Genomic DNA, 15,112 nt, shown 5'->3' with positions numbered 1-15,112 from the left:
GAAATCCTAAAATGAGTGGAAATGAAATAGAACAAAAATGACAGTCATGCTATCATAAGTATGGACAAAATACATAATAAAATAAAAAAATATTGGAAATTACTAGTATATTTGCACACGGACCTATATTATACCAAAGTAATTACCACTGGTTTTGCAACTGGTGACCTATTGTGACTCTCAGGAAATCAGTGCACTCGAGAGTCAGACTTCTCCCGAGAAGAGGTGAACAACAACCTTTTTTGAGGCATATAGGCATCGCATCGAGGATCGTGGTCTTCGATTGTTGGTGCCTCAGCAGGGCCATGGCCACGCGAGAGAGAGCGAGCGCTCGTGTGTTTTACCGACAAAGTGGTGTGTGTCCGCTCGAAATTACTTTGTCTCTGGTCGCATTATCATGACATGACATAGTATAATAAAACTAGTATAAAACTTTAATCTAAAATAAAATTAGAAAAAAAAAAAAATTATGGTAAAAAGTTGAGGACCAGAGAGCGCGGGGACAGTACCGGAAACGCGGGGGTCCCCCCGCGTCCTAGAACCGCCGTGAACGGGGCGAACATCATTCGGTTAAGGTCTGTGAAAATGGATGTTCTTGTCGGACCCCCTGCGGTATTTTGACACTCCATTGACGATTATCGTAGTACAGGGTGCACAAGACCACGCTCTTACGACGAATCGTGAGTAGCTGTCTACCAACACTAATTCCCCTATCACTAATTTCGCGCGACTCTCTGCATTCGGGTTTACACTTCTATGGTCCACTACCGTGCAAGGTCGACCCCCTACTAGACAGGGTTCTCTGGCTGATGTAGACACATGTACTAGCAAATTAATTTGTCCACGGCTGAGTTTACAGATGCAACTCCTGTGCTACACGGTCAGGCACAGAGAACAAGGAGGTAAATAACCTCGATCCTACCTAACGTGACCTCACGCGTATAATCCTGAAAAGAGTCCTATCCATTTGCAGCCCTCCTGTGGTAGTCGATTTTTATCGGAATTACCTTCAACTGGCAGTCATCTCAGATCCCAAGGAAAATCCGGAGTAGCGAGGAAACATTGTTCGTCGATCATCGTGTTCCTCTACATAAAGCGACACGCGTATAGTGAGCTCGTACCGTACTAGTGACCACTGAACTCTTCACCCCAAAGGTCCTACGTGCCCGCCACTCCTCGGTGTACCGGTGTAGTGTCTTGTCCCGGTGCGGCTCTTCGTCTCCTAGCATCGCTGGTCGCTGCGTTATGCCGGGGGCGGATTTGTAAACTACGTCCGTGAGTTATCGTTGGACCCTCTCTTTTTATTTTACTAACCCAGTTACTTCATAGTAACTATAGCACTTGGTGTGTGTGTGTGTTGTTTCATATGGGTGTTGAGAGAGGTATCCATAGATCTCTTCATTTTGCTCTCAAAGTGCACCAGATTGATGCTTTCAACTTAAATATTTAAAAATAGATCTTCCCCGGGGAGCTTGCCCCCGGACCCAAAAATAGCACTTTACCCCTGCTTACACCTACTATGCCGTGAGCTGATTATCGAGCCTTCATTGTAACAGTCGCGGGGACATTGTGTATATGCGTGGGGAGTGTTGCAGTCGAAAATTCTACTGTAGCGACCGGTACATTAATGGGAAACCCTAAATGTTTGAGCACCCTCTATGAAACGTCAAGCTACCCCACAGCACCCCCAAAATAAATCTCTGGCGCCGCCACTGAGCCTGACTTGTGTTGGGGGGGCCGACTTTTTTTTTTTCCAAAGGGGGGGCCTGACAGAAAAAGATTGGGAACCACTGCCCTAGACCTTAGTGGGGACGTAACAGTCCATGAAAGCAAAAACCGAACTGATTTCAAACAAATTGCATAAGCCAGTAAGGACCAAAATGCCAAAGGCCACATTGTCCCTTTTGAAACTGTAGTGGGGAATTAACATCTGTCAGAATCCGCGGGATCTGTTCTGTGGAGGATTAGAAATCTCCATGATTTGAAAAAGGGCCTCCCCATGTCCCCAAGCAGAATAACTCCACATCAGGCCTGAAGCTGCCTCTAAAGCATCTGTATGGCACTTTAAAAACCTTACTGAGGAGTTTGAATAAGGAAAAAGGGCAATAAATACTTAGCTCATTAATATTCAGCCTAACATAGTGAAAATGTCTTTGATTAGCTCATGGAAGCTTGAGCTCAAACAGAGTCTAAATATAAATTATTCTTGGAAACATGCAACAACAAAATGATGCTCTACATGGGGATGTGCAACATTTAGTCTCTTATGGTCGTGTTGAAGGACTTTAAAACAAAGATCTTAGTTTATAATGACTCTACCATCTGTCTGTCGCACTGCAAATTAGTAAAACTCATTATCTTCTGCAGTTTTGAGTGGTGACCTCAGGGTACTTCGGCTGCAGTAGGAGTCACGCAAAACCCAGTGGAATCAAACTCTTCTCATTCATACACCACTTCGACTCAAACCATAGATACACACATATACACAAACAGACTCAAGAGAACTTCATAACATCTTAATAAAGATAACTAACAGAGGACCCGGGGCTGAACGCTAACTTTTAAAAGAGGTTGCCAGACTCGCAACAAGTCATCAGGTTTTGGTTGCCAGACTGATTATATGGTTGCCATTATAAGATACTTTATATTTTGAGCAAGTAAGAAAATTTGCAGATTTACATATGCTTATTACTCAGTGAGTAATGTAAAATTGAAGAAGTTAAAAAGAGAATAATCTTCTATTGTTGACTTTACAAGCTGTGTGTTTATTTTTCAGCTTAAAACTCAAAGAGAACCGTTCGAAACAGTTAACATTATATGTTTCCATGGTAACACAGTGACACTTTCCAACTGTCACAAACTGTATACAGAGTTCCAGTAGTGCAGCTGATCACGGGTCCATCAAAAATGAATACAGCAAATCACTGGTTGCTTGATCATCCGGTCTCTCCCTTTCCAAATGTCTTTTTCTAGACCTTTGAGCATATTCCCATTACAGAACCCATTAGCACTTCAGCTTTGAAGTCTTGAATGGTGGGTCCCTCAAGTGACACCAACACCAGCGTGTCCATCATCTCTACTTTCAGTGTAGAAATCTGGGCTTGAACCCCCTCTCACGTTCAGATGAAGAGACTGGTAGAGCCAACCACACATTAAAAATAATGATGTTTTATCTATGAGTTTCAGTGGGCCCCCTCTCGCCATCAAGCCCTCTCTTTACATCTTCAATTACCAACAATACACGTACTGGGTAATATGCATTGTTCAGAGAATAATGACAACACTAGATCCAATGGATATATTATTTTCCCTCAGTAGTATTTTCCCTTAGATTATAAGAGCTTTAGTATTTGTTGTTAAGCCACTAAAATCAGTTACACTGTACAGTATCTCACCAAATACCACTATATTCATGTACAATGATTATAAAAGATTAACAGATTATCATGTTATCTATATGAACATGTCATATCTAGGTCAGCATATAGTTCTTATCTTAAGTTAAAACAATACGTAAGTCTCTGCTATGGAATAGATTTAAATAAATCAGCACTTAATGTACTGTAAAGGGCTGTGCCAAAGAGTACAAACATTAATCATGCTAAATAACCTTCAATATATATTATTGTAAACAAATGAACCATGGTAGAGGCAATGTTTATTTACTTAAACTGCGTGAAAATAAAACATAAACACAATTGTCTGGTATTCAATATATCATTTGGAACATTTTCAGGACATTATTGTTTTATATGGCATGATGTATATGTCGTTAAGCTTATTTTTTTAGATCGCATTAGAGCTGAAACTCTAGATAAATTAATCGATTAATTGATAGTCAGAAAATTGCCAGCTATTCTTCATATAATAGGTTGTTCTCTCAGTCTTCTACAATATTACATTATTTACATTTTAGGTTGTGGGCTAAGAAACTTTTTATAAGTTTAAAACCTCAGTATGGACTCTGGGAACTCAACAATATAGTGATTAATGAAAAATAAAAGGAAGATTATTCAATAACACTTGTAATCGTTCCGGCACTATTTCACATACTGTTTGCTAGGTACAAAATGTATTATATTAAAAAAATGAGTACATTTAGATGATATCTGATATGTAGTACTGTATGGCAGTACGGCATAATTTAAGCAGACATATTTGTACACAATTGTACTTGATTAGACTATATATATACTATATTACTGAATACATTTATTCTCCAAGACTGTTTATGTATCATACATTTTTCTCATTCCACTCAAATTCCTCTCATACAATCCAAGCAGCCACCCATACACACCCACATGTGAAATTGAGCTCGCTCACACCGCAAACACAAGCCACTTTTATGGCCTACACAAAAACAACGTCTCTATCTTCTTTTCTGTCTGTCACTCACCGGCCTTCCCCTCCTCCTTCTCGGACCTCATGTCCTCTCCAGCACAGGCTCCGCTCGACTCCACTGTCAACTGTGGTTTGAGCTCTCATAGCAGGTAAAAAAAAAGGAAACACACGTACTGTATACGTACAGACCGGTGAACGAACCCTCAGAATGCACCACCACAGCCGGCCGCTCCCAGCCTGTGAGGCTCCACCCAGACAGGTTACTAGGAAGTCGTCTCCTGGGAGCCACTCGGCTACCTTTCCTGCTCCTTTAGTTTCTTTCTTTCCTCTCTATGTGCCTCTCTTTCGCTCCCACTTTCTATATACCTGTTTAGTGACACGCCCTGTGGCAACCAGGACAACTTTCCCCCCACGCCCACTCCTGCTTTTCATCTTTTCCCCCCTTGTGTACAAACGTAAGCAGTAGGAGGGGGAGGGGAATACAAACTGCACCTCAGGCTTCAGGTAATGAACCAGGTGAGTCCATGGAGCTCTCACTCCACCTGATGGCCAACAGCTAGCAGAGGAAAGCGTGTGGAGTTAGACTCTGCTCTTTGCTCCCTCTGAGCCCACACTGCCTTTGTAGCCTACATGAGTTTACAATACTCACTTCCTGAATGTGAAAGTGTGTTTTGGCCAGAGGAGGTAGGAATGTAAACCCTACATAAAAACGCTCAAAGTGTCAACTTCAATATAAACGCCTCAAAAAATGGACCATGACAGCAGTGATGTGATATGAAGTTCATGCTTCTCACCAAACTGCTCTACACACTCAGATTGGATTATTAATAAGAGCTGCCCTATGTTATCTTTAACCCTGCAGGGATTTCTCCATGGACAGCTCTTCTGCCTGTCTGAGGAAGGACAGTCTGTGTCATGTGAGATGGGAACTCAGATGTGTGCAGAGTAAATAAGGTTAAGGCCTGTTTGCCTGCCAGGGCTCTTTAGGCCTGAACCCTGAGGCAGGTGGTGCAAGGAAAACAGATAGGGCTGCAACTGAATTAATTCAGCCTGCAGAGCACGGCTGGATATAATCTTATAATGGAATTTTTGGTTTATGAGCTCTTGAGTGCCATAACTAGCATACTAAAGCACGAGTGTATGCATAAAGTGAGTGAGTGTTTGTGCAAAAAAAAGGCGAGTTAAACCTCTGGCACTTGAAGACGTGACAGCAGTTCAGAGCAAGCATGCCATTTGTCCTGCCTGTCAGAGGCTGGCGCTCAGTGTTCAGCTCCGTCCACAGATCACATGTGCTCTAACTAGATACTTGTCACATGAGGCAATGGATCTGTCCATCACAGGCTGACACCTGAAGGATTACTGCCAGGCTCGTTTCTCTCTGACTGATCAGAGCTGAGACAAAAGATTGAAATACATCTCTCCTATCGTGCATACGCTCAACTCCCAATTGAAGTTAATCTACATATTGAAGCTGTATGTTTTTCTGTCTGGTCATCATTGTAGCATTACAGTTATAATATCAAATGGAGCCAAATTATTAGAACTTTTAGAGATGCTAATTACTTCCACTTATACTTGAGCATGTCTGATTAAAGCTGATTTTAACTTGTCTTAAGAGCTACAGCGTCTACAATCAGATAAAAATTGGTATCAAATGTAGCACTTCATAATTCCAAGGTCACGCTGTAGCCCGCCTCTCAGCCACACTCAATTTTATTCACAGCGTTGCTTTTATCCTGACAGTTCTTTAGTCTGAAATGTTCCAGCCCTCAGTGTCCTTATTCTCAGGCTTAACTCCCTGTATCACTATGTCATTAATTTGCTCACATTTAAGCCAGAAGAAATCCTTCTTTTTCTACCCTACACTGTATTGCTCCAGCTTCTCTCAGCTGCACGCGGTTGACCTGTCAGTCTGCATTATCAGTGCTGGGGAGCGTTGATAGAGAGCCGGGGCTGAGCGGTATTAAGATATTAGCTAGCCTTGAGAGAGAAGAAGGTGAAATAAAAAAAAGGAGGAGGGGGACTAAAAGCAGCCATGGGCACTGTGGGAAGAAGAGAATGAGCGACTGAGGTCAACGCTGTCAGCGCCGCCTATTGTTGGTGGAGAAGACATGAGGCCTGTCTAATAGCCGCTGAGCAAGCGCTGTCGACTTCAGAGGGATAGATGGGATGAAGAGACTGGAGTTACAATTATTACAAGAATTACACTGCAGACACTCGGGTTTGGCATTGGTGTGAGAACAATAGAGAATAACAGTGGTGATTAGGATGAGAGAAAGGAGTGAACAACAAAACAGTTGCGATCGATATACTTTATGATCAATATCTTTTTGCGGTGTGTAATATTACAGGCAGGCCAGTTTGATTACTCCACACGAGAGAGACCGAGAGAGATTATTACCCCGAGCCACACAGGCCTCTTTATAAAGAAATGTGTTGTCCAACTGATGGCGGTAATTGGAGAATATAACTGGCCTTGCTACAATGCTGTCATTTGAGATAAAAACCGAGCTCTGGTGCAATCAGCTTCAATGAAGCTCTGTTCAGATTAAAGCCATCTGCAAAGTAAAGTGCTTTTCTGCGGAAAGTAGTCAATCCAGTCTTGTGCATCTGTGCTATGCATTGGGTGACAAAACATGTTGTTTAGCTGTGAGCTGTGAGTCACCAGGTACAGGGAGCTGTTATCTGATTGTTCTCACACGTTAAGCCCGCGCAGGCCTTTGCTCCAGTGTTATCCTCCCAGTCAAGCTGACAGCTCTGTGTCTTATAACTGCCACGATGAATCGCTGTGCACACTTCCTGCTGTCACCAAGGCAACACCTAGTATATTTGGAGCCTCACCGTACCTTTGCCTAGCGAGCAGTCCGGGGTGCCAAAGTCCATCAGGCTGGATATCTCTGTCGGGTAGCACATGTCCCTCACCACCGTCTTCTGTCTGTGGTGCATCGATGGATCTGCAGGGGGTAGAAATAAACATTTACAATCACAACATCCGATCAATCAAATGTTTATTCTATCGTCAAAACGTCTTATTCATATTCTCACAGCCAGGTTGTTGTAATGTGTTGGACTCATACTAATAGTGTGTGGGCAGGGCACAGCCGTGAAGCAGGCTTGTTGTATTAGATGATTCATTCTGACATGATGTCAATTCAACACGCACTCTTGAGCTTTCAGAGACGTTGCAAATATGAATCTGTCCTACAAATCACTGCATGTGTGGTCGGCATTTCAAAGCCATAACGAGGCAAACATTGTATTAGTAATGATCCAGGCTTGTTTCATCATTCAAAAATGCTTGTCCAACTCTCTTTCTCCTTTTCGTCCTTTTCATGATCAATGATTTCTTATATTTCATACATTTTCCCCTTCTCTTTGTCTCTATTTTTCATCTGTGACTTTAATATACTCCACTGACCCTTTTTTCTATACATGCGGCTAAACACACTGACCAAGGACTTCTGAGAGCTCCAGTAACTGAGGTTCAACATTTCCTTTCCTCTCACTCAGTAATTTATTTGCAGAGCTCAAGAAGAAGTGAACAGACCTGGTTAGAAATCATCAAGGTCCATTGCTTTTCCTCCACCTCATTTTCTAAATGTTTCACCTCCATTCGTAACGAATGAAACGCTACAAAAAAACAACAAGGATTATTGGAGGCAACAATATCCTTGCTGTTTGAAAAATGATTTTGTAGAACAGATACCGTAGCATTACAACGAAAATGATTTCCTCCTGAAAAGGGTTACAGACGCCGCTATTGATCTGACCAATCTTCTAACCAAAGACATGTTACAGGTGTTGTGAATCCCTCTAATGCTACAAATGTTGGATTTCATGCCAGATGAAGGTGTGACAGCACCTACTGGCGTCCTTGCTCCAAACTCTCAACTGTACACCTAATCGACACACGCTGCTGCTGCTGCTGCTAATGAAACAAGTTGATTAGTTTAACCATGAACCTGTCCATGAGTGCAGCAATTTGCGTCTGGCTTCAGGTGCCTTATGAGTAGTGCCATCTGCTCAACCACTCATCCTCAACAATGATCTCATCCTCCCTCTAATCTGCATATTTTGACAGTTTCATTTTCCTGACCGTATCAGTGACCTGCCACTCCCTCCTCCCTCCTCCCTCCTCCGTCCTCCTGACCTGTCAATAACTGTTAAGGTGTGAGGTGTTGACCTTTCCCTTCAGTGTTTAATATGGAGATTGGACAACGGGCAAGCTCATGCTCGGCTGCTCAAAGGCTGCTTTACTTAGCACCAACAATAATGAGAGAGAGAGAGAGAGAGAGAAAGAGAGGGAATAAAGCTGCTGGCGGGCAGACAAATAAACAGGCTATGCTTGCACTTATTTAAATGTGTTGATGCTTTGTGCATTTAAAAATAAAAACCCCAATACGTAAACGTATGATAACCCAGACTGGTTTGGGAAGGCGAATGTCATCACTTTTAAAAGAGCATCCTGTCAAATGAGAAAAATAAGCAAAGGATTTATTTGGATATTTGTCCATCATTGGAAGAAAACACATCACCCCGGTCACTTCTACAGAACGTAGTCATGTGAACTTTTCATTGGTTTCAATAACCTCCCATTCCCAAGGGGTCCGTTGCATTTCAAGGGGAAAACACCCTGTCATTGTGTCAGTGTCCTTGCTGGAAAGCAAGTGAATGGCCAAAGAGAGGTATATCCTGAGGAGTGCGCAGTATATCTTCCAGCTCTTTTCTGCCTGGATAAACCTCTGCAGTCAGAGGTTAAACGTTACGGAAAGGCTGTGCAGGTCTATCCTTTATCTAACTGACCAACCAAAGCAGAAGAGGAGCACACACAACAGGACAATGATGCCAGTGCCAAAACAATCTGCTGGATTTTAGGCGTCTTTTAGAGATATTTATTATCTCAAAGGCCTGTTCTCGGGTATCTTAATCAAATGCGAAGTGCTATAAAGGTGACAAAATAAAGCTTTGTTGCACTCAAAAGTAAGGGCAAAATGTTAATTTATTCATTTACATTATTGAAGGGAAAAAACCGATTTGAGCTGACTGGTCCTGAAATACAGTGATATGTCCCATTCTGTTATATGGAAACATCTTTCAAAAACAAGGTGTTCACTTCGATCGATTAGTCCACCTTAAATGAAAACCTATTTTGAAGCATATATATTGACAGGTAGTAGCAGCTAGGGTGTATTAAAGTAATGATAGCCTGATTCACTGAAGTAGGGCCATATAGAAAATAAAACTAGGACACTTAACGGTTAAATTGGTAACTTTAAAAAAATATATATTTGCTGAAAATGCCACTGAATCCCAAAAGAAGCAAGACAGATAATTATGAACATTCAATTCCTCTGCCTCTTCCTCCTCATCAAAACGCTAGCAAGGAAAACAACCAATCAGAACCGATGAGTCTCTAACAGTGTCAATAACAAACAAAAATATGTATCCAAAAACATTTTCTGCAAGGAAGTGGGCAACACAGTCACAGAATATTGATTCATTACAATTAGGTGCAAACAGCCTTTTATGAGCATTTTTCAAATAAATTCTCCATCTCGAGATGTTTTCCCAATTACACACTGAATAAAGTATGCACAGATAGTGTCAAACATTATTATGCAAATGTATCCCTTTTGATTACTGTATGTTTTTTCCTCAAAGGAGCAAAATAAGATATTTCATTTATAAATCGGATCTATTTGTCTGTGGCAAAAATATGCATCTCCATTTAACTGAAAAGTGTGCTTGCCAGCTATTTAATAAATAACAGAGACTTCCTTATAGACGACGAGGGAACAACCCAGCCCTGACAGCATCACCGGGGAAAATACTCTCTAGATACTAATGAGAATATGCCGCGGGTGTGTGACTGCAGAAACACCCCTGAGTGTCAAAAGAAAGTCAGAGAGGCTATCCAAACATCTGACACAACTTCCCTTCCTCGCCAACACTCAGCACAGAGACGCAGAACACACCATGGAAAGAGGAGACAAACGCTCAGTGGGAGTTATAGCGGGTATTCAAGCAGAAATGCGAGGAAACTATCATTGGTTGTGCAGACAGCTCATCATTGCCCACCCTCAGCCAACCTTTAATTACACTGGCATTCAGTCTGTCATGCAGGCAGCAGACACACTCCTTCCTGTATCAGTCATCGCACCGGAAAAAAACGAGAACATCACTGTGATACTGTGGAGGCACAACACTGAGACGCAGTCCTGCTGAGTGCAATAACAGGGCTGCGTGTGTTGATTCTCTCGGAGACAAACATGTTTAGCTACCACTTATAATAATTTACAATGACTTACATGATTTACATGCTGTAATCAGACTGTGTGTGTGTGTGTGTGTGTGTGTGTGTGTGTGTGTGTGTGTGTGTGTGTGTGTGTGTGTGTGTGTAGAACGCAGACTCTTTTACCCTGAATCCTGCAGACCTGGAGGATGGAAAGGGTAAATGCCCATATGACCCTGCCAAAGGGCACACTGGCCTTATAGTGGGTGAGTAATAAGCGCATACTTTAAATACCGTACTACTGTTTTTACATACTCCAAATACAAATAAAGGTGTGCATGCTTTAATGTTAAAAATAACTGTAATTTTCTCACACTATCTTTCTGAATATACCTGAATTCATCCTCTGTCTGAAACGCGTTCACGCACCACATGTCTCTTTAAGCCTCCCTCCTGAAAGTGCTGAACCTGGTCTTGGCTTAATATTGCATAGCCTTGGTTGATATGCTCAGATGACGGGCGGTATCATGTAATGAGCCTGTTTGTGACATAGAAAGGGAAGCCAATTGTGAATGGCTTGATAAATCCCATATTGTCTTTTCCAAGCACCCCCCAAACACTGACTTGGTTGCCTTGTTTTGGGTTATAAGGCACTGCAGACATCAAAATGAATGCGCGCACACTCATTAAAAAAGTGGGATTTTTTATTATATGTCCTCTTTAAGTGTTGCCGAACAAGTGTAACAATCCTTTAAGTGTCATGTTTACCCAACAAGCATGATAAATCCTTAGCTGGAAATGCATTCACATCAATATATCAACCCCAAACACACACCGTCAGCGCTTGTTGTTCCATCTCAGCAGTGTGAACACTAAAGTGAACTGCGCCATGTTTTTACAGCTCTAACGGAGGCATTAAATGTTCATCAAATCTCCACAAACTGCTCCTGCAGCATTTCCCATCTGTTTTGCAGCCATACGACTGCACTGAGAGTCCAGGAGTCCAATTTAACGTTGCATGCTGCATTCCCTGCACTGAAAAGCCCGGCTGAACCCAATACACATCCATTCTCCGTGTCCTTTTGTGACTCCCGGCTGAACCAATGTCCTCTCAGGCCTGTACAAGAACAGAATTTAACTAACGCTTGCATTCTGCTACAGATAAGGAGCTGTACTCGGCAACGCTCAACAACTTCCTGGGTACGGAGCCAGTGATTCTGAGGAACCTGGGCCTACAGCACTACAGCATGAAGAGCGAATACTTGCCCGCCTGGCTCAATGGTGAGTTAAAGCGGACATTAGAAAAACAAAGACAAAGAAAGAGGTAAACCGGCCAACACAATTAGAGAGGGGAAGGAAGGGATGGAACAAAATGGTTGTTTGCTTAGCATCTTACCATTGCGTCAAAGCTCAATTCTAGCGTGGATTACAACGATGACGATGGCACGTGTACTGCTCATAATTCCTTTTGAAACAATGGATTTAATCACATAGAAGTTGACAACAGCAAGCTTTTCATTTTTAGCAGTTTATCAGCTTTTATCAGCTTATTTGAACAGCCTCCAGCTAACATTTTTAATCTTTCCAGCTGGCTCTTGTTAAAACGAATGTAGTAGGGTCCTAAATATAATGCTAAAAGCCACATTTCCAATACGAAACGTCTGTATCCACACCAGATAATTGTGCATGGCGACGCGTTGGAAACTGAGAAGCATTGTTCTTGGATTGCTGATTCATTTTAATAGCCCTAGTATTAAAGTTCATTATTAGAAATAGAACAATTATTTCAACCTTGTTTTGTTCTAATTCAACCCTTTTTGAATGCTCACTGTAAAAACACATACTTGGAAAGCAGAAAGCTCTGCCCTTTTATTTGTGACTTCAAGGTTTATGTTAGAAAAGGCAAAAATACTTAAAGAAGATGGGCTGCCCGATAACTTCATCAAGTAACACATAGCTACGTAACAATACCGAAGCGCTAATGGTGATGAATACAAATGATATGAAATGGATTAAACTTCCTGAACTATTTATATTGAATTTAGATATTGAGCAATCTGACAGTAAGGAGGCTAGGGCATACACAAACATTTGTTGATGTTAGCTTAATATTTTTGCTAGTGTGTGTAAATCCGAAAATGAATCAAAGTACATTTGTTCTTGATTCGTCATTAAAATGCCATCTTATTGTAGGAATGCCAAGACGATATATGTGGCTTCATAAAAGCGTATTTACTTTGGAGTTATGAGGACTAACATTGATAATAAATTGTGTTTACGTTACCTTCTCTCATTACAATTAATACCGTAGTAGCCATACATGCTAACATTTGTAGCTTACATTAAAGGTGAGGTAGGTACGTTTGAGAAACCGGCTCGAGATACACTTTTTGTTATATTCCTGGAATGCTCTTAACATCCCGATAGCAATGAATATCTGAAGTGCTTTGACAATAAATACATAACAAATGTCATCTGTGGAAGCCGTAGTGCTGTAAAAAGCACGACCAATCATCTGAGCCGGCCCGGCTAAAATAACTGGATGGCCTACCTGCCTGTCAGCCTTCCATCTGTGCACAAACTTATCCCGTGCCCTCATTGGTCATATGCGCGTTCGTGTGTGTTGGGGGAGGGGCTCTGTAAGGAAGTGGCAAAATTCTTCCAGTTGTGTATTTTCAAATTCTAGCGCACTCGACTGCTTTCTCCAAAATTACCTACCCCACCTTTAAGGAATATGAACACATAGCTTAAAAAGTAAACTATCATGTTATTCAAAACTTATAGAAGAAAATTAGATTGTTGTGAAGAAAATCTATTCATCCATGCAAGTATAGTAATTATTAATACAAATATTCCTCATCAGTTCAGCTTCAAGACTTTTTTTCCATGGCGACCCTGATCGAGTGTGATAACGGCGGCTTATTTTTAACAGTTTCATTAAAAAAAGAAAGAGCCAGAAACATGCAAAAGAACAAGAGGAAAAAGAGAAATGAGTTGCAGGAAATGAAGCGTAGGACTCGGCTAAAGCGAAGGATCGTTATCTATTTCGGGGAGAAGGAGAGTGAGATACCTCGAGAGAAATGAGGGGGAGAGAAGAGGATGAAGTCACAGCAGGAAAAATGGCTGATGAAAGAACAGACATTAGGATTGGTGATGAAAAGATAGAGCGAGGGGTGAGGGGAATGGAGAAAGGAGGCGGAGGGAGGGAGAAACATACAGATGAGGCTGAGGGTGGATCGATGTGTCCGTTTATTATTCATGGAGCTTTTATTAAAAACTAGACCTATGAGGCTATCCTCACCTTCATTTAAGCAGCTTCTAACCAGCATAAAAGCATTTAATTGGCCTGGGTTTCAGTTTAGAGTTCTAATATCCCACGGTGGCTTAAAATACAGCATTAAGGCTTTTATACGGAAAAAGAACAGTTCATCTTGGGAAATGTTGAGTCTTTGTAACTCAAACAAAACACCTTACAATGAATCGAAAGCCGGAAACCTAAAACATCTCTCTATCAGGCTATTTCTGAAAACATATCTTTCAAAATCTAATGAGAAGGTTGTGTCTTTGTTCAGAAAATGGCTGAATCTAAAGCAGCCTGCCGCTGTATCTGTCTTTTTCTTCTATAAAAGCATATCACTCCAAATACAATGAAGGCCTGGATACAGTAAAAGAATCTGAGGCGAAGTGAGAAACACAAAATGGACCGATAATAGGGAGCAGTGGAGAGAGTGAGAAATGACTGGAGGAGAGAGTGATGATAGAAAATAGACAGGCGGGTGAGAAGGGGCGGCAGGGGATGAGATGGAGGTGTCAAGTTGTGTGTGTGTGTGTGTGGTGTGTGTGTGTGTGTGTGTGTGTGTGTGTGTGTGTGTGTGTGTGTGTGTGTGTGTGTGTGTGTGTGTGTGTGTGTGTGTCAAAGAGCTAGCTTTGCGAGTTGATCGGCTTTTAGCAGACTTGACGAACAAAAGGTTATGTAATGTTCTGTGTGTCCACATATTAACGTCCACTAAAAGGTTTTTGAGGAAAGGAGAGCTATCGTTTAGTGTTGATTGAGGGATTGGTGCACATTAAAATAGAGCAATTCAAAGCTTCTACAATGGATTCTTAGGGAAATATTTAGCTTGTGGTATGTACTTAGAAAAGAGGTATTAAAAACAGAAGTATCAGAACAAAAGTGGTGGTGAAAAGCTTGAGTAACACTGGTACAAAAAATATAAGAGTTGAGATGTTTTTCAGGACAAATTATATAATTTCTTAATCAGAAGGGTAAAGCCCTTAAGAATGTTACCCTTTTCTCTACTCAACAGTAATTATTCCCCATTGTCATGACAATAGCCAAATGTGTTTGAATGTCTATTATTTCTTGCTTTGAAATTGGCACAGCTTAATGTGTGAAGAATTTGAAACGCTATCTAAATTACATTTCACAGCAGTGGCGACACTGAATACATTAACAATGCTAAATGATGTGATGCCTTTAATGATGCTTCTAAACTTTGGCGCACGACAGAGCCAAAAGAAACCCCGCGTGGTTAC

General features: G+C 41.5%; 1 protein-coding gene across 4 annotated transcripts in view; it reads right to left on the bottom strand.

Annotated features, from left to right (window-relative positions):
* The window catches only part of kaznb (kazrin, periplakin interacting protein b), a 32,972-nt gene extending 25,678 nt beyond the window's left edge, over window positions 1-7,294 (bottom strand). For 2 of the 4 annotated variants that reach the window (XM_010778207.1, XM_010778211.1), the window contains exon 1: window positions 7,191-7,294. In XM_010778207.1, the coding sequence (XP_010776509.1) occupies window positions 7,191-7,290 (100 nt within the window). In that variant the 5' untranslated portion in view covers window positions 7,291-7,294. Of the gene's footprint in view, window positions 1-4,399; window positions 4,688-7,185 lie in introns of those variants that run through there. The other 2 variants (XM_010778209.1, XM_010778208.1) reach the window with 2 other exon arrangements.
* Between the last annotated feature and the right edge of the window lie 7,818 nt (window positions 7,295-15,112).

This window comes from Notothenia coriiceps, unplaced genomic scaffold (assembly GCF_000735185.1).
Source record: "Notothenia coriiceps isolate Sejong01 unplaced genomic scaffold, NC01 NC01_scaffold00019000, whole genome shotgun sequence".
NCBI classification, from domain to species: domain Eukaryota; kingdom Metazoa; phylum Chordata; class Actinopteri; order Perciformes; family Nototheniidae; genus Notothenia; species Notothenia coriiceps.
Note: the sequence above shows the minus strand (reverse complement) of the source record. Positions and strands in the feature narration are given on the sequence as shown.